The following is an 18,742-nucleotide window of genomic DNA, read 5'->3' as shown; positions in this document are numbered from 1 at the left end:
TTTTGCATGGAGCTAATCAAAAGAGTAATGTTGCAGTTCTTCAGGCTAGCTAAGGTTACCGGAATAAACAGTTCAAATATGTAATGCTTCTGCTTGCCAACATAAACGGAAGATCCCACCTAGTCAGATTAAATTCTGCTGATGGCAACTAGAAAGTTTATTTCTTCTCAACTTTAACTTCCAATATCTGCCTAGAAACTATCAATCATTTATAAAAGGCCTAAAGCCATTGATTTTGCATAAGCAAAGGACAAAATTATGCCCAAATGAGGAATGATTTTGCATCAGCGTTGGACTTCCATGCGTGTGGTACCAACATGGAATGAGTCACAAAGAAAGAAGCTTTGTGATGCCTTTTTCTGGCTGAGATAGAAGCAAGAAGCACTATTATTTAAATTATACTTTGGTATAGTACCGTAACCAACACTGTAGCACTGCATTGTTAAGACCATGCAAATACTACATGAAGTTTACCATTAGAAAATTTTTCTCCAGACCTGGTTACCTCAAAGCTTCATCACAAGTGACATAATTAAAATACTTCTCAGCACTAAAAAGTTCCAGGGAGGCTAATCACTGCATTTTTTAGACTTCAGTAGTAAGGTAAGAATGGCTTCATGTGGTCACCCAGGCAAGAAAACAGGGAGTTTAATATTCCTCCATCATGTGTTTGCTCTGCACAGCCTTTGGAAGTGCAGATGTCTGTTCATGCATCACATGGCATAACTAGTTTTCTACTTTAGGAAGCTAGTCTTCTGAGGTTAGGTGGTGAAATATTTTCAAACAAAAATCAAACAAAATCAAACGGGATTGATAGGACAGGCTTGACCATATCTGTCTGATTTGTCATGCTGTCACATCTTCTCTGAAAGGCAGCTGCTCATTCCACATTTCCATGTGTTAAGCACTCTCTATGCACACAATAATAATGAGGCTGTGTGGTTTGAAATCCTTTAGATTTTTTGTTTATTTAAGGTAACACTCTTAATAAAATCAAACTTTGATATTTGTCTTGAACATTATAAGTACCAGCAGTAAGACTTATCGTGCTACCTCTGTTCTTTCTCAGGAAAGAATGCAGCTAGAAGACTTAGCTATAAGTTGTGCATAATTTTGATTTCTCCAATAATTCTTTTAAAAAAATCACATGGCAAAAATTCAATCAGCATATTTAATTTGCAGTATTGATTGAATTCAAACAAGCAATTAATACGCAAAGATCCAAGTGCCTGAAGCTGTGAATGGACCCTACACCTGCAGAGAAACCCTGTGAGGTGCTGGGTGGGGAGAAACCTCTGCCTGTGCCAAGAAGCATATGTGATATAGACAGAAATATTAGCAGCTCACACAGCTGCTTTTACAAAGTGTGTGAGGCTCTGCCATTACCTATGCCTGCTCTTTCTTAGGCTCAAGTTGAGAAAGATGTGGCTTCTCTGTCACTTGTTTAGGGAAAGAGGAGCTTTTAAAATTTGTCACTTTAAGAAATAGAATAAATCAGTGAAGAACAAATTATTTTGGAGAGTTAAAAATGAACATGTAGAATAAAGGAGATGTTTTTTATGCAGGCCATTGAGAAATGTTGAATCTCTTTCTGGTTTCACAGGTTTCTACTCCTCAAGGGACTTGTCTTTCTTCATAATAAACTACTAGCAGAAAGAGAAGCATCTAAATACTCATTCAAAAGCCAGTCTTGGCTACCTACCATCTTTTAACTTTCACATTCAGTTGATCTGTGCAAAATGGGTGTAGAGTGATGCACATTACAATTTTTTTATCATGAAGTGAAATACTCCACATGTGAGTAATTCATGGAGGTAAATGCTTACACAAAGAAGAGAAAAGTTTAGCTAAAGGTCATCTTCCGCACAAATTAGTTTTCCACCATTTGTTTATTTTGTAGATTTGGAATTACACAATCATAGAATCATGGAATTGTTTGGGTTAAAGGACCTTAAAGATCATCTAGTTCCAACTACCCTGCCATGGGCAGGGAACAGTTCACTACACCAAGTTGCTCAGATCCTCATCCATTCTGATCTCGAACACTTGCAGGGATGGAGAGTTCACAACCTCTCTGGGCAACCTCACCCTCACAGTAAAGAATTTCTTCCTAACATCTAATTTAAACCTACTTTCCTTTATCTTAAGACCATTCCCCCTTTTCCAATCACTACATGCCCTTATCAAAAGTCCCTCTCTTTCCTTGTAAGCCCCCTTTAGGTACTATACATATGTGAAGAAATGGATGAAAATAGACTCTAAAAAAGATGTATTACAGGAGAATAAGATAGGCAGAGGTTTAGAAGCAGCCCCACAGATTGCCTTTCTTTGCCTTTAACTAAAAAAAGAAAGACTAATTTAAGAAAAAAACAACTTCCTTAGACTATGTAAAACAAGTCAGTAGGAGGAAGAAACCCGAGACAGTGTGCCTCTTTCTGCCTAAGATATGTTAACAGCAAAATCTACTTTGGAGAGGTTTTGATTCAGACAGATTAACTGTTTGATCATGAAATCAGTTTTGAAGACCATTGGTGGAGAAGGTGACTGCCCTTTGGATGGAGTAGAGGGAGGTAAACTGAGTGGTCTCAAAGATTTCTAAAACTGGAATGAAGTACTGCTATCACTGCTGTGCTCTGAAATATAATGTCTATTCCATCCCTGTCTAAATGTGGGAGGTAGAAAAGAGAATGTATCACCTAAGCAGTACCAAAATCTCAACTGACTTTTATGTAATGATAAACCAGAACCCACTCCTACACCTTCCTGGGTGCCAAAAGCTCCAGCTGTCCTTTGTGCACCTGCCAAAACCTCCCCTTTTTCTCAACAGCTGCTGCAAAGTACTTGTACACATTCAGTGCAAAGTTCTGTAATGAAACACGGGGCAGATCATTTTAAATAAGTGAGCAGGTGACTTCAGTAATTTTAATCAGGAGGTTCTGGTACCACTCATTAATTTCCAAAGAGAAGTCAATTTCCTTCAAGTGATAGATTTTGGAAATATTTTATAATTACTAAGAAGACATTTAATACTAAGATTTATTTAAACTAGTTTTAATCTCTAAAATTGAAATTTTTATGAGAATTTCTTTGGAACAGAAAATGGAAACCCTTCAAGTCATATTCTATGAATACATATTTATTTGTAGGAAACTTTCTGGTTGTACATTTCTATTTGCTTTTATAATTTTCTGAATAAACTATCATGAAAATACTATCTCTATATATGCAAAGAAGGTAAGCTTCAGCTGTATAACACCAGGGATTTCTGTAAAGCTCAGGAGTTTGACTTTCCTTAAAACTTGGCAGCGTAAGTGTACTATCTAAAAATAACAGGAATGTTTTCAAGGCCAAAGAAAGTTGAGAAGTAAACCTCATTTTTTTTTTCTAATTTCAAAGGCTCAGGGTTATTTTTTGTTATTCACAAGTTTGTCTGTATTAGAGGAAAGTAAATTGACAGATTGAAAAATAATAAAAGTAAAAGGAAATGGACAGCAGCTGACCGGGGCAGAATGCTTTAAAGGCTTGATGGTTTGGACTTCTTGACATATCATTTAGGTATATTGAAACATGGCATTTAGGATACTGACTGCAAAGACTCTTGCTTAGAAATATGGATCTGTTAAAGCAAAAGAACAGTTACAACTGGCACAGCACTCTTGTTTCTAATATTTAAGGTTCTCTAGATATCAGGCCTCAAATTTTAATCTTGTTTGGGACTCATGCCACTAAAATAGAATAGAAAATGGAATAGAAAACCTGATTTTAGGAATCTTTCATTTCCAGAAAATAGCTTTTATAAAGTATTTTTTCTTAAAAGAAAAAAGGGTGCAGATAGTGCAACTAAGGTAGTTTGAATTCAGTCATTAATTTTTCAGTCAATTATTCTTAAAGTTAACGTGACTGAAAGGCTCTGCTGAAGAAGGAGCATTAAATCAGAAGTTTAGGAACTATTTGCATTTTGAATCAAAAGGATGTGTTGATGTCCACATTGGGAAGTTGTATTAAAGATACACATGCAACACAGCACATCATGTGGCCCTTAAGACTACTAAGGACCTATATTATTTTGGCAATCTAGATACTAACAATGTCAACTTCCTTGTTTTGACTCCCCTCCTATGATTCCTACAGAGTAGACCTTAAAATAAATTGGTCACAGCAAAAACATTTATCTCGTACGTCAGGAGATACGCGATGAGAAATAATTTACTCGTATCATAAGCAACAGTCTAATCATCAGATGTGGAGATGCAGATGCTAAACAACTTGTTGACTAAGGGAAAGGAAACAGGGCTTTCGTGCCAGTAAGCAGATGTGCTCAATAGACTGGCTCATAAGCGCTGATTTAGAAACAGCTGTTAATGCTACCATCATCTTTAATATAGCTCATTTCCTGCCACTTCCTTTGTTTTCTGTGCGTACATATGCTTGCTCCGTACAGTCAAGTTGTGCTAGTCAAAGGGTGGAGAAGAGGGAGTGCATCTCAATAAACAGTAGGCAATCGGGACCTGATTCTGGGAGGTGGTGACCACGCTCAGGTCCTGCTGGAGCTAACTCAGACTTGAAAAATAGCATTAAATGGTTTGTAAAACTTATTAAGTTTGTCACAGTAGATCTTTAAACTACTTTAAAAAGATACAATTTTTTGCAAAAGTTGTAAATGTCACCACCAGTTCTTTCACTGGGAGAAATTTCAGGAGTTTTTCAAATTCACTTCAGTAGGGAATTTTTCTCTCTCCTTTATTTTTATTTTAATTTTTCTTAATTTTTCTTTCAGTCATTCAGTCACTTTTTGTCACTCTTGACCTTTCCCTCTCTATTCTATTCTATTCTATTCTATTCTATTTGTTTTATTTTCTATCTTCTTTCTTTGTCCTCTCTCCTTTACGTTTCCCTGGGTGTTTTGTTTTGATTCATATTTTATGCAAGACCTGTGAGATTTAAGTGAGTTGTGTGTTTAAAAAGCATGTTATTCCATGAACCAAGATAAACTGATGCTCTGAATTACTTCACACAAAGTTTGCTTCACTTCCTTTCCATCTAAAATATCAATGGATCACATATCAGTAACAATTATACCCTCTATAACTGGCTCTTCAGCTCCAAAGGAAGTCCAGAATTCCAATATCTAAAGTTGATCTCTAGAGGAAATAACAAGTGAAGTACCTGTCTCATATTATCAGCACATGAGTATTAAAGTCTTCATTTAGAGTCTATTGAACTGTACAAAAAAACTCCCATTGACATTAGTGTACTTTGGATCAGGTCAAAAGTGGACTTCAATACTTCATAATGCAGGACATAAAGAAACATGTATTAAAAAATATCTAATATATTCCCTCATATAAGAGCCCTGCTGTACATTAACACAGCAAATGACAGCAAAATAAACTCACAATATTTTCAATGATAAACTTCATTATAAATGATTTCTAGCTTTTGAAAATAATCTTTTACATACCAAATAAGGAAATTGCTTATTTTATATTTTCTAAATAAATCAGATGCTGTTTATTTAAAGTCATGAAAAAAAAGCCCCTTTTTTGCCTTTTTAACATAGTTACCACTTTCTCTTTATGGGAAGGCTATATGCCCTTCAGTAGTATATTTCCTCCCACGAGATTGTTGGGGTTACTCTCTTCATTCTACACTCAAGAGAGTGCATGCAAAGGTAGCTGGAGTCATTTCAGCCCGACTTTGCCCAGTGCCATGTTTCCCATACAATGGGTCATGTGAAGACATAGTGTTGCATGCTGGATCCTCTGAGGAATACGTAAGATGTTGGGGTCCCTCCCCTGCCATGGAGCCCTGGGAGATGGGCCCTGGGGGGGAGACGCGGGGTCTCCCTGCCCCTGGTCAGCCTCATTCCCCATGGGTTGGTTTGTGTTCCCTGGTGTGGCCAAGGACCCGCAGGTCCCGTGACTGCGGAGTTCCTGAGGAGAGCCCCGGCCATGCGGCTGGAGAAATAAACATCTCTGAAACATCAACCACGAATCTGTCCATATATACTTCCTTTCCACGGGACTCCTGGTTTGAAATATGTGTGTTGAAGTAATCCCCGCTGCAACAGTAAATGTATCTTGTGCTTATTCTTGAAAAGGGAAGTCATCATCCCTTAATTGATCTATATCAACTAATATGCAGATGTTGACCTCTACTAATTCCATGGTGGAGGCACTTTAAGGCTCTTATGAGCTGATCTGAGGGTTGGTGATCCGAGTGAAGAAGTACTCCCCAGCCTGGATTCAGCTACTCATTACCTGGAAGCTGTTGTTAATCTTTTGGGTTTAACGCTCAGGAAGACAGACTCCTCTCAACTCTGCTGTTGTGAAGTGGCCTGAATTCTAACAAGCAGAATCAAAATGTATTGTCATAAAAAATGAAAAGCAGAATAATTTATTAAATTACAGCAGAAAACAGTCAAAAAAGGTCAGCTCAGCAAATGTGAGAATTAGCTTTGTGAGAGAACAGAAATGAGCACCTGTAACCGAAGCCAGGCAGTAATCATCATGCTCACTCTTGTCCCATCCAGGACAGTTTCAGACTGGCCATAGGAGTATTAGCTTCAGTTTCTCAAGTATCCACAAAAGAACTGGCTGCATCCAGAAGGCTGTTTGCCTGGATGTCTCCTGTTCCAGTAAGTTAAAGCAGGTTGCATCCAGGCTGTGCACTGAAACTTTTACTTCAAATGTGTCATTGTCATTTTTCTTGAAACCATGTTTAGTATATATTATTACTTTGTTTTAGGCTTTCAGTGCTGTGAATTATTCTGTGAATGTTCAAGGACATAAAAATATCCAGAGAATTGCTTGGACGTCTTAGCAATTACTCCAATCCTGTAATTTCTTCTTACCAAAGAAAATTCTCTTGGTCCTTATTTCATAAGAAGTGTGATAATATCCTGGGATAATGGGTCCAATCCAAAGTGTATTATTTTTGATGTTTAAAGTATGACTGCAGTTGCATCTACTGCACTATGTGGCACAAATAGAGCAGTGCCTTTTGCAAGGGAAACTTCACTGTTTAAAAAAAACCCACCAAAACTAAACAAAATAACATTATCACTTCTCCCAGAAAGCTGCCAATGATGTACCCTTTTGAAGACACTGTTTCCAAGGACATTTCTGATACCAGTCCTGAGTATGATAATTTCCAACATCACAGCAGCCAGTCATAAATATCTTCCCTTTTACACTTATTTCACTTTGCAACCTAGATTTCTTTGACTCTGATGAGTTGACTGGAGGAAAGGATGTGCTGTGCTTTAAGGCTCTTAACTAACCTGGAATCATTTTGCTCTGTTCCCAAGTGATTTGCTTTAACAGCTCACTTTGGCTTTAACAGGAATATAGAGTATTAAAAAAAATAAATAACCTCTCTTTCTTCCTATATACCTACATAAAGATAATGACATTATCTATCAGTTCAATTGTAGTAAAATTTTAATGTAAAATTCAAAGCGATAGTAAAGGTTAAAAACGGTGATGTTTCCTGGATGTGTAAGACAGATTCAGCAAAACAGGATTTTTGTGGCTCTATTACTCATGTTGTACAATATTTCCTGCTGTGCCTGTTGCTTGCTGATTCTTTTAAAACTCTGAAACACATTCTGCTAAACACAGCAGAGGATATACCAACATTGCAAGCTTTCTTGCTTTTTTTCCAAGTTAAATGTTGCAGGCATTGTTTATTTTTCTGCGGAACCTTCATCTGAAGAGCTGCATACACGCACACGAGATTTTTCAGCAACATTAACTCTACATGAATCAAACCGAACAATATTCTATTCATACTGTTTTCAGTGACATTACTTTAAGCTGATCTGAAATCAGCCTTTAATCTGGTCTAATATATTTGACAGCTGCTATGCACATCATTTTTTTCTTTTCTTTTGGCTATTGTGGTTTGCAGTGCAAATAATTTAGGTTTACTTCTCCCTCATATATTTCCATACAGAGAAGGGGAGGAGGGGAAATGAGTTTCAGCTGGAGTAAAATCTTGGGGTTTAACGTGACTTAAACACAGATACACTTTCAGTCTTCCATATTATGATTTTGTTTTTCATTCTTACCTGAAATTATTTGTCAATTTTGACTCAAATTTATAAATGCCTTGCCTTCTGACTTTGGGGGTATTTTTTTCTCTGAAAAATTTGACGAGGGTCTAAGGCTAAATGTGGCAGAATAAAAGATCAGTTAACTAGAATAATTTGAATACATTTGTGAAATAGACGGGGAAGTCTTAAGTTCTGAAGTTAAGAAATGCTCTTTCAGACACTTCAGCAATAAAAAAAAAAGCACCTTTAAATTGCTGCACCTGAAACTCACCACCAGTTTACAGAAACAAAGCAGAAAGCAATAGCAACTTTTCATGCAAGTTCCTTTCCAGAGTAACTACCCTCCTATGAAGGTTTCTCTGTTACTCACAGTGTATGTTCTTTTGCACAGTCCCGTGACAGGAAACATTTTGCCTTTGTTTCTCTCCCTGACAAATGGCATTAATATGTTTTTTGAGAGTATGTGAACTTTTTAATGTTTTCTAAAGGGCTCTGAGATGCTCTTATGGAGCTGTCTGCAGCAGATAGCCCAGCTGTCTTCTTAGAGTAACCCCTTTTCCTCCCTTGCAGTCATTATCCCCAGTGTTCACATCCTATCCAAAACTGAATTGCCTGATCTTCAGGGAAAGCTTGCTAAGCTCTTTACCATCCAGACTGAAAGGCACATTAGAAAAATACAATCCCCAAGTGCTGTGCTACAGCTAGAAAGTTCATTTTTACCTTCAGTGACCCCATCTTTCTTTCCTTGTTTTGTTTTTCTTGTGTGAAGGTAAAAGTTTGGTTCCAGAACAGACGGATGAAGTGGAAGCGTGTAAAAGGGGGCCAGCAAGGGGCAGCAGCCCGGGAGAAGGAACTGGTGAATGTGAAAAAGGGCACGCTGCTCCCCTCTGAGCTCTCTGGCATCGGCGCCGCTGGGCTCCAGCACACGGGGGACTCACTAGCCAACGACGACAGCCACGACAGCGACCACAGCTCTGAGCATGCACACTTATGATACACAGAGAGTGTCCCAGCTCCGTTCTCAGGAAAGATGCTTTGCTGGCAAGCCTTACACAGGCATCGTTTACTTATGCAAGTGACTCTGGCTGTGATCTTTAAAGTTGTTATGGAAAATTCAGGCTTATTGTGTCTGCTTTTCTCGATTCTTAGATGGTTTACAGTAAGTGCCATGTCTTAAAGGTGCCTCAAGAGTGGAGAAGTGGAAGACAAACTTACTTTGAACATTCCAGACTTGTTTGTCGTGTTTATGACAGTGGGCAGATATTTTTGCTTAAGCTTGCACTGAAAATTACATTGCTCTCAAAAGACATTATATTCTGAAAACCACAGTGCCACAAAATCACTATCTAGTGGATAAGAAATGTATTTTAACTCTGTATATATTTACCTTACAGCATTTTCCTGTCTTCACTAATTTTTAGCAATGCATTCATATTAGCTGATGGCAATAGTCACTCATGACAATAAATGGCTTTTTGTCTCTATATCTTTGTTTTGTTTTTCCAAAGACATACAATACATGCAGATACTTTTGTTCAAGTAGAGAACAATACAATAGTGTCTGCTAGGACACATCCTTGTATGACAGACAAAACAAACGTTATGTTGCATTTACTATCAACTGCTGCTAATAGGGTATTATTAAATTTACCTAGCTCCTCAATTCTTCCTATCTTATAACTGCAAAAAGTGATTTTTACAATCATAAGGATAGTCCAGTAACCTGCCAAAAATGTCATGTTCCACTCATGCTCAGTGGAAACTTTCCAAAGGATTATTCATTTCTACTTTGTCATAATTGAGTACATTGATAAATACTGACACTCTGCAGAAATGTTGTTGCTTCATGTTCAGTTTAAAAAAACAGCAGATAAACTGAAAGTTATTATCAACTGCTTATGTTGGTAGGAATCAAAATATGATGGAAACTCTATATTGTGTCCCATGTGTAAAATCAAGACACATTTTCTGTTATAAGCTTTTGTGTACATACAGGCAAATACCAAACCCCAAAATTTAATGCAAACTATTGATTGTACTTTGTAAAGAAATATGTTTAATAAATAATCCTTTTTAAATAATTCTGGTCTCTACAATGATTTCCTAGGATTCAAAAAGTGATTTTTGCCTAAGGAGCTCTGTTTCTTTTTGTGTCTTTTGGAACTTCGTCTGGGGACAACACAAAGCTGTTTCCAAATTTAGGCTTTTAATCTTGGATAAACCTTCTACCTTAATGCATTTGGGAAACTCTTTCTTTTAGCAGGAAAAATTTAACTAGCAGCTAATGATGTCTTCAGCCAAAACCAACAAGATTGTGTTCAACCATTTTTCCAGATTTAGAGCAAATGTAAAGGGTTATTTTGTTGAAGCTTGTTGACTTGGATGAAAGGGAGTAAATATAAGGAACGGATGCATACTTATATTAATCATGCCTTTGTTCAATAAAGTTGTTCAGTACAAAAAACTTCAAAGTATCTCCCCAAAAATTCAGAGATTAATTGGACTGGGTAGTGTGATAGAAGGAGATGAGTGAAAAAAAGAGGGAGCAAGAAACGTGCATACCCTAGCAAATGCTTGTGAGCATTCACTGAAACTCTGCTATGTGGAGCAGTAGAGTATCATAAAACTTAAATGCAATCAAGAAATCTGTGTCTATTTTCCAAATACTTTTCATTGTAAGTTTGATCTTTCTTGCACATTAATTGTTGTCATGACCATTCTAGTTTAAAATATCCAAGCAATGGGTAATTAATTTCTTAAAAGACTTCAGAGGATTTTATTGATTCCAGCAGTTAAGGAATTCCAGCATTTTTTTCTCAGTTCTTTTTCAAATGCCTTTGTCATACAAAAGTGCTCCGAACAGGAAGGGGATAAGAGAAGTAAGCTAACTATTGTGAATACTTGATATTTTTGATTTTATGTCTGGATGGGAAAGGCTTTTTGGGATTATCAAAACAGAAAAAAATTATAGTGATTCAGACTAAAGCTTTTTATTCTTGACTATTTTTTTCCCACTCTTAAATGAAACACAGCTACATTTCAAAATGAAAAATTTCAATGAAAAGTTGAAAATAAGTATCTTTAATTTTCAAATAACACTTTTTAACCACAGAAATTTAGTCAAATACAATGCGACTTGTTTTGCTAGTAAAACGGAGAGATGTCTTCTAAGTACTCCGTTGGCCAAAAACGCCTTTTCAGGTTTTCAGAATTGTTTGTTACCGTCATTCATGAAGAAATTACAACTGCATCTGAAAACAGATCAACCAAGTTTGAGCTGACACTTTACAAAACAAATGGAAGTGCTTTATTTACATTACCTGAAATGCACCAATATGTTCCTAGCCCAAGGCATTTTGCGAGGTGCATTACTCTGTTAGTGGCACAGGGATTGGACTGGGTTACTTGCCGTGGGGAAGCAGCCAGCTTTCCCTACTGAGAAAGATAGTATTTTTCCATTTTCCTAGTTTTTAACTGAATCTGCTGAGATTTAGAGCACAGGTCGAAGAAAGAGAAAGGTGCAAATAGATTTACAGTGCCAGGAGATAGTTCTTTTGTTTAGGTAAGTGAATGAATCTTGAAACAAAGGACCAAATGATGTAACTTTTTATTACAGAACAAAAAGACGACTAAAAAAAATTGAATCTCTCCTATGCTTTAAAAGCAGCTCAGACTTCGAAAATGGTTGTAAGGTGCTAACTCTAATTTCTCAGGTTACTTTGGTAAGAACCAGAAAGACCTCTGGTGGCTTTAAACAACTGTTGGTACACCACTGGTGTGCGCACTGCGGTGCAGAGATGCTACACTGGCAGCAGTTGAAGCTATGAGGTCTAGGCACAGTGAGCTTCCTACTATAGTCTTGAAGGAATTTCCTTGCATGCTCAGCCCCACAGAAATACAGACATGCTTCTTCCAGATTTCAGCTATCTCATATTCAAGCCACATAGAGCAGCAACAAATGCCCTACACTTTAGCACCACTTTGCGGGTTAGTGGGTCTGCTCAGGACTCATCAACGCAGATGGTGTCTCATCTTCTTCCAAATACTCCAATTACCCAAAAACTTTCTTATGGAAGCTCCTGGGATCAATCATGTGTGGTAAGATACTATGATTTTGTATCAAAGTTGTAGCACAATTTTGTTGCTGAAAACAGATATGGATAAAGGCTTTTGAACTATAACTTAAGGGTTTGCTTTATCTTTGTTGTTTTATGTCTGTCTGCAGACTGTTAAGTCTTCTACCAGTCCAGCCACGAGGTATAGCTAGGCTATACCATTTAACAGATGGACAAAATCAAGCCCTAAGTTTGTGACTTGCCCAAAGTTGTGCAGGCACTTGGTTATAGAGCAAAATGTAAACATGATGAAACCGAGTCAGGTTGGTTTATCTTGATTATTTCCTGTTATTAATAGTGGATTATCATTTTTCATGACCTGTTGTCAATGATCTGGCTTCTGATGAATAATGAGGTTTTTGAGTTACCATAATTTTGATATTGTATTTATCCAGAGTCAACCTGTCTGAGTTCTTTTGGTGTGTTGCTGAGCCAGACACAGAAATGCACTCAGAAAATATCTACAGAAAATATAATTGACTGTAAAAAGACAGTGATTTTTAGCAGTTTAATTTTCAACATGATGGATAATAAGAATTCTTTTTTCTCAGGTATAAAGCTATATATTAATTGCAGGGCTTCTTTCCCTTCCTTTATGACTGTTGGTTTTTTTTTTTTTTTATTTCTGATTTTGTTTAGTATAGCTTCATTATTTTAGATTTATTTTGACAATAGCAGTACAAGAGGTATTGTTAAAATAATACCATTGCAAGCTGGCTGAATTTATTTAACCCCACACTGAAAGTGGTATGTCTTCTTGACTTTTCATCGGATCCAAAAGTAGTCAAAGAAAAAGGGAGCACAAGAAGAGACTCTATACCTATATCTTTCCACCACAGGCCAAGTTTCCAGGTATGTTTTCTGCTTTCTTAAGTGAAGGCTCTGACTGCTGCAATAATATTATTTGTACAAATAAAGAAAGAAGCACCATTAGGACAAGTACTCTTCGTAGCTATGAAGAAACATATAAGTTAGGGACAAAATGTAAGCTTGAGCCTTCATTTAGAATTTCCTGGCTTCCATCCACTTCAGTCAGTGGATGGCTCTTGGGTGAGCTTGTATTAAGAGTACATGCATTATTTAAGATCAACTACAAGATTCAAGAAATTTTAGAGAATAACATGTAATTAATTATGAACTGTAATTTAATATCATTATGTGATGCATGTGGATTGAAAGGGAGCATTCTGTATACAACCTGATGTCTATATTCATTTTAAAAAGGCAGTGTAGCAGACAACCTGCAGTAACTGGCATAGGGCTTCAGTGGTGATGGACACTATAACCTCAGATTAATAATAACTCACTGGAGCTCACTTGCTTTTATATATTTCTTTCCATTTTAATTTTAAACCCATGGTCTTTTGGCATCATTTACAGCTTAAAGCTGTGGTGTAGGGATCGATTTCAACGTAATTTAAGGCCCCTGGCTGTTAGTCAGGGCCTCCATATGGTATAATAAGAGGTTATCACATTCATCTGTAAAAACTGCAAAGGTCTTGGAAGTTTCTCAGTCCTTTATTACCTCTGTCCAAGTCATGCATGTAGGACCATCATCTGAACAATAGACCTTGTTGAGATCAATAAATAGAGAAGACCTCAAAAAGCATTGTAAATGAAGAGTTTGTTAGATAGTAGCTGTAGTAGGAAATAATCATAGCTCCTTTTTTTTTTTTTCCCCAGTGCTTTTCTTTGGAAAAACACCAAAGATTTTAAAAGAAAGGCCACTCAAGAAATTTGTATTGGCCACCTTGTATGACAGGCCAAGTAAGCCTTTTGGGATTAGGTTCAGTGCTCTAGTAAATGTGCTGCGATGGTTCTGTCCTTTTTTAATATTATTTGTCCCTTGAATGCCTTTTATGACAACCTATACCAACTCTTGTAACCCTCACTCCTTCCCGTAACAGGATTCACAAAAAAAGAGCAAATATGTGGTTCTTCAAAGAAGAACTGAAAAATATAGTTAAGGTAAAAGAATGTGATTCGGGACATTAAATAATAGTTAAAATGGTACTAGTTTTGTTCAGAGGACTAATTGGCTGGAATAAAGCATACTGCCACATTCCTGTTCATTCCATAAATGATTTTTTTATTTCTGTTTGTAATTTGTGAACTAAAATTTTAAAAATCTTTGTGTATTATGTTTATTAGGGTTATATACTTGAATTGAAATATTCAATTCTGACATCTAACAAAATAAGATTATTAGGTCACAGATTGATGTCCCTCAAGAGAGAAAAAATTTGGACACAAGTACTTTTCTGCTAATGTTTGGATTTTTTTGGCAAATTTTGAAAATTTAGCATCCATTAAGAGAATTTTTGTAAAATGTTATTTTACATTGCTGACCAACAAATTAATGAGATCCCTTTAAGTAAACATCACAATAATTTATTTCTGTAGGAGCTTTATTGTCTTGTAACCACATGATAATATAATGAAATTTGTATTATAAAAGCATGCTCCAAAACCATACGAAGCAATTAACGTGGCAGATATTGGTAAGAATGGGACAGATTCTTATCCTTAGTGTCTCCATGAACATACAGACACTGCATATGTAACTTATGTTTGCTTATGGACTTCAGGGTTTCTAGAAATATGTCTATTCTGAATGCTTACCACATTATTTGCCAAGAAAGTCACATGCGCAGCTGAGAAAATACTGAAATGGACCCAAATTAAAAAGGTATCCTGAAAAGTGCGCTTAGAAAAATTTTATGAAATCATCACAGAATGCATTTAAGGGAGTAAAATCTATCAGGGGAGAAAAAAAAAGCCCCAAAATTTGTAATTACAACACATTGTAAATAATTTTGTATACATATTTCTATAAATCTTATGTAGATACCTATTCACTCCAACTGTGGAAATAAAATACACAACTTTTCTTTCGTAAGTGATACTAAGTACAACATAGAGCTGTCACTTTTCTAATTTTAGCATATTTGTGTAAGACATTTGATTCTGATGACAATATTATTATGAGATCTCAGGATTCCATTTATATGGAATATTTTTGCAAGAAAGAATTAAAGGTTCTTCTAAGGCAGCAAAGGACCTCATCTAAAGCCTATAGATGGCAATGGAAAGATTACGATTGATTTCACAAGGATTTGGACTTAGCCCAAAGTACACACAAAAGTTCATACAAATCAGTGAACAGTCCAGGATTAAGACATTAGCCAATAATTTCCAAAGTGACTGTTGACTTTGTGCCTCCATTATGACACACAGTATCCTGATTTCAACAAAGTTTTGAGTACACAGTGAAAATTAGGACCACTTTATGGAAACGTGAGTTGAGAACCCCATATTACGGGGTTATGAAAATTCTGTTCTTGGTTCTAACAGGAGTCATAATACAGGATTTGTATAGCTGGCAAATCATCACATTATATTATTAAATTGTAGGTTTCATAAGCAGTAGGAAAGACACTAGCTGCTTTCTTTCTGCAATTTGTGCTATTAGTAGATAAGAAAAATAAAGTGCATTATATAGAAAGGTAGGTCTGAACGGATGTTCCCAAATGGTGCGGGGGTAGGGGTGGTGAGGAAGGTAAAACTTTCCTTCCATTCAGATGTCTGTCTTGAATTTCTCACAGTTTTTGCAGACAGTTTGGCTTACTTCCAACATACATCGTTGCCTGTCTGGTATGAAAAATGCCATCTGTGGTGTATGGAAGTTCTTTTCTTTAAAAGTAGCCTGCTAATTATTCTTTAGGCAGGTGTTACTAAAGTGAAGTCAGGTGTCAAGCATAGCATAAACTTTAAATTGACAAAAATTGCTCTGTTCTTCTATACTGTTCTTTCCCAAAAGAATAGAACACAATATTACAGAGAATTGAAATGTTGGTTGATACAGGATTGAGATGACTCATGCAGCAGTATGTATTGTGGTGACACTCAAAAACCTAAAGTTAAAGGATAGGGGTTGAATGAAGTGTATAAATTTTCCAAAAAAAATATCCTTCTGATTCTTACAAACTGACTTGCCGGTCGTTTATGCTTGCACTGCCATGTTGCAAAATGTTTAAAATCCTGATGTTCTTAGAAATTTCAGACAGGGTAAGAGGTGGTGGAAAGAATTTCCTTCTGTGCTCTGAAAGACTGGGAGAGCTGTTTGATGAAAAGAGCGTGGAAGATGGCTGTTTTGTGTGAATGACACCTGCAAATTCTCACCTATATTCACTCTCCAAGCCACTCATGCCTTAAAGCTTTTTGAAGACGAATAGGATGGTTAATGGGCCAGAAGCAACACATGAGGGCTGCAGGCAGCCATTCAGCTGATCCATGAGCCCCAGCTCCCAGGATAAGCACTGCTGTGCCTCTCATTTGCAGCAGCTATTGTGCTGTTCTGTTCCTTACATGACATCAGCCCTCCCAACTGAAGATGAAAACTCACCACACTGAGCCAGATGTTACAACACTTCTCTCTCCCTAACAGATGAGTGTTGTTAGGAGGTGATGAATTACCAGTATAAATGCAAGACTTTGTATTTTCTATGCCGTTTTCAGAAGATTTTTTAAATAAACAGTCCTTTTACTCTTTGTAATCTTGGTGTTCAGAATGACTGACATTGTTAGTGGTTTAAAAAATGAGGATGAGGAAAGCACAGGCACATTTACTCCTTTTGACAGTAAGACTTGACATTGTTTGCTTTATCAGTGATGAAAGTAATCCAACTTTCTCTCCCACCTTAAGCAGACCCTTGACAAAATATTTACAATAGATTGATATGACGCTGAGATAAGAGAAGTCCTGTAAGTAATGAGAATGTAGTGCTGTTACATTTTTGATCAGTCCTGAGACATCTGGATGATTTTGAACTACTAGTCTTCTACTATGAAGAACAGTTTTACTTCCATAAGGACTTCCTCTCGTGTTTTCAATATCAGGCTTAGCCTCTAACGGCCTTAGCATATTGCGATAATGAGATGTACACAAAGCACTGGCATGCAGCATTATTGAGATGATTTCCTTTTTGGCTCAGCCAGATTCCTGTTAAAAGTTATACGGACTCTTAAGAGACTAACAAAAAGAGAATTAAAGATCCAGCAATGGCACGAAGATAAGCCTGATGAAGCTGGAGTTAGGCTCTCATGAAATTAAAAGCAGACTTTGTATGAATACATTTATGAAATATACCATTGCAATTTCATTACACAACAAAACCACAAAGCCCTAAACCCCTTTTTTGGCCCAGGTTGAATACCTATCAAAATCCCAGTATTTACTTTGTAGAGTGGGTTCTTCACTAACATTCTTCATTGCAGAATAGAGGCTTGGATAAACACATTGCAATTAGAAAAAACGGAAAACAAAGCTGAAATTTGCACTGAAATTGTTTGTGTGCTGCATTGCATTATTGGCTAAAACCCATCCCATACCTGTTCACAGTACAGATTAAATGAGGATGAAGCCATAAGTTTGTGATCGAACCCATCCTACTACGGTATTTTAAATGATTTTGAGAATAGAACACTTGACAGTTCAATACAAAGCTTTATTTTCATTCTAGAAGGAGACTATAATCTCCTAACACATTTGCAAATATGCGCAAACACCTTCCACTGCCTCACGATAACATAAAATCACCATGGTTTAAAAAAAGGCTTCCTCACTGAACACTCTTTATGGAGTCAATTTTGATGAGTCTGATAAAACTCTGAGGATGAAGGCAGATACAAGTTTCTTAGAAATGTTGCCAGCAGAAGATGATATTATCATTGTGATATTTAAATTGGCATCTAAAGAATCATGCTGAAAGGTATATGCAGCTTTAAGCAAAGCATAGGCACCTCTTACCCCTGTTTTTGCCTACCACTGCTGTGCAGCTCTTTCTGAGGAGAAACTCCACAGCTGTATAACAATTCAGAGAATGGCAGTGGAAGAAGTGAACATGAATGATGATATATCTACCCGCAACTGCACTTCGTTAGAATGCTACTTGCATATTTCATTTTTTATTCCAATCAGAAAATTGATAAAATTTTGGTCTGTCTCCACACTAATGCAGTGGCTTAGGCATCCTGCATAAGTGTGATTCAGAAAAACAAAATTAGATTAAGTACTTACATGAGAAAGGATTTTCTGAAAGCAATTCAGAGAATTTCAGTTGCCCAAAATAGCCAAGAAAAATACTGTAGAGACCATTGCCCTTGTATTTTCAAAAAATAAAATGAAAACTCTCAGCTTCTGAAATGCCAGTTGGCATAAGGTCAAATACATTATTAATATGATAGTGTCAGTAAAACAAGATGCCTGTGGAGGAAGTTGATGTAAGAATGTGTTTCACTGGAGCAGTGTAACTGAATGTGATGGATAACAACATTTTACACACTATTTGCATACCTGGAAGTTCACAATTACAAACCAAATGCCTTATTGCAAATCCTACTATCAGGATGCGATAATGCTTGAGCAAATACAGATCTGCATGTAACCATTACATCTAGCATCTAGCAAAGAATAAAATGAAAAAACAAACACAGAAAAAAGGGAAAGATTCCTTTAAGAAGCCTTTACATTGAGAGTTTTATTTGCTCCGTACATTAGAACAAAATCTGG

General features: G+C 36.6%; 1 protein-coding gene across 1 annotated transcript in view; it reads left to right on the top strand.

The window, feature by feature from the left end:
• Positions 1-10,137, top strand: part of MEOX2 (mesenchyme homeobox 2) — a 53,787-nt gene extending 43,650 nt beyond the window's left edge. Inside the window, exon 3 of the mRNA XM_082284377.1 lies at positions 8,826-10,137. Coding sequence (XP_082140503.1) covers positions 8,826-9,050 — 225 coding nt within the window. The 3' untranslated portion in view covers positions 9,051-10,137. The remainder of the gene's footprint in view (positions 1-8,825) is intronic.
• Positions 10,138-18,742: the final 8,605 nt, after the last annotated feature.

This window comes from Coloeus monedula (assembly GCF_965178545.1).
Source record: "Coloeus monedula genome assembly, chromosome: 1".
NCBI lineage: Eukaryota > Metazoa > Chordata > Aves > Passeriformes > Corvidae > Coloeus > Coloeus monedula.
The sequence above is the reverse complement of the archived record's forward strand: the minus strand, read 5'-3'. Positions and strand labels throughout refer to the sequence as shown.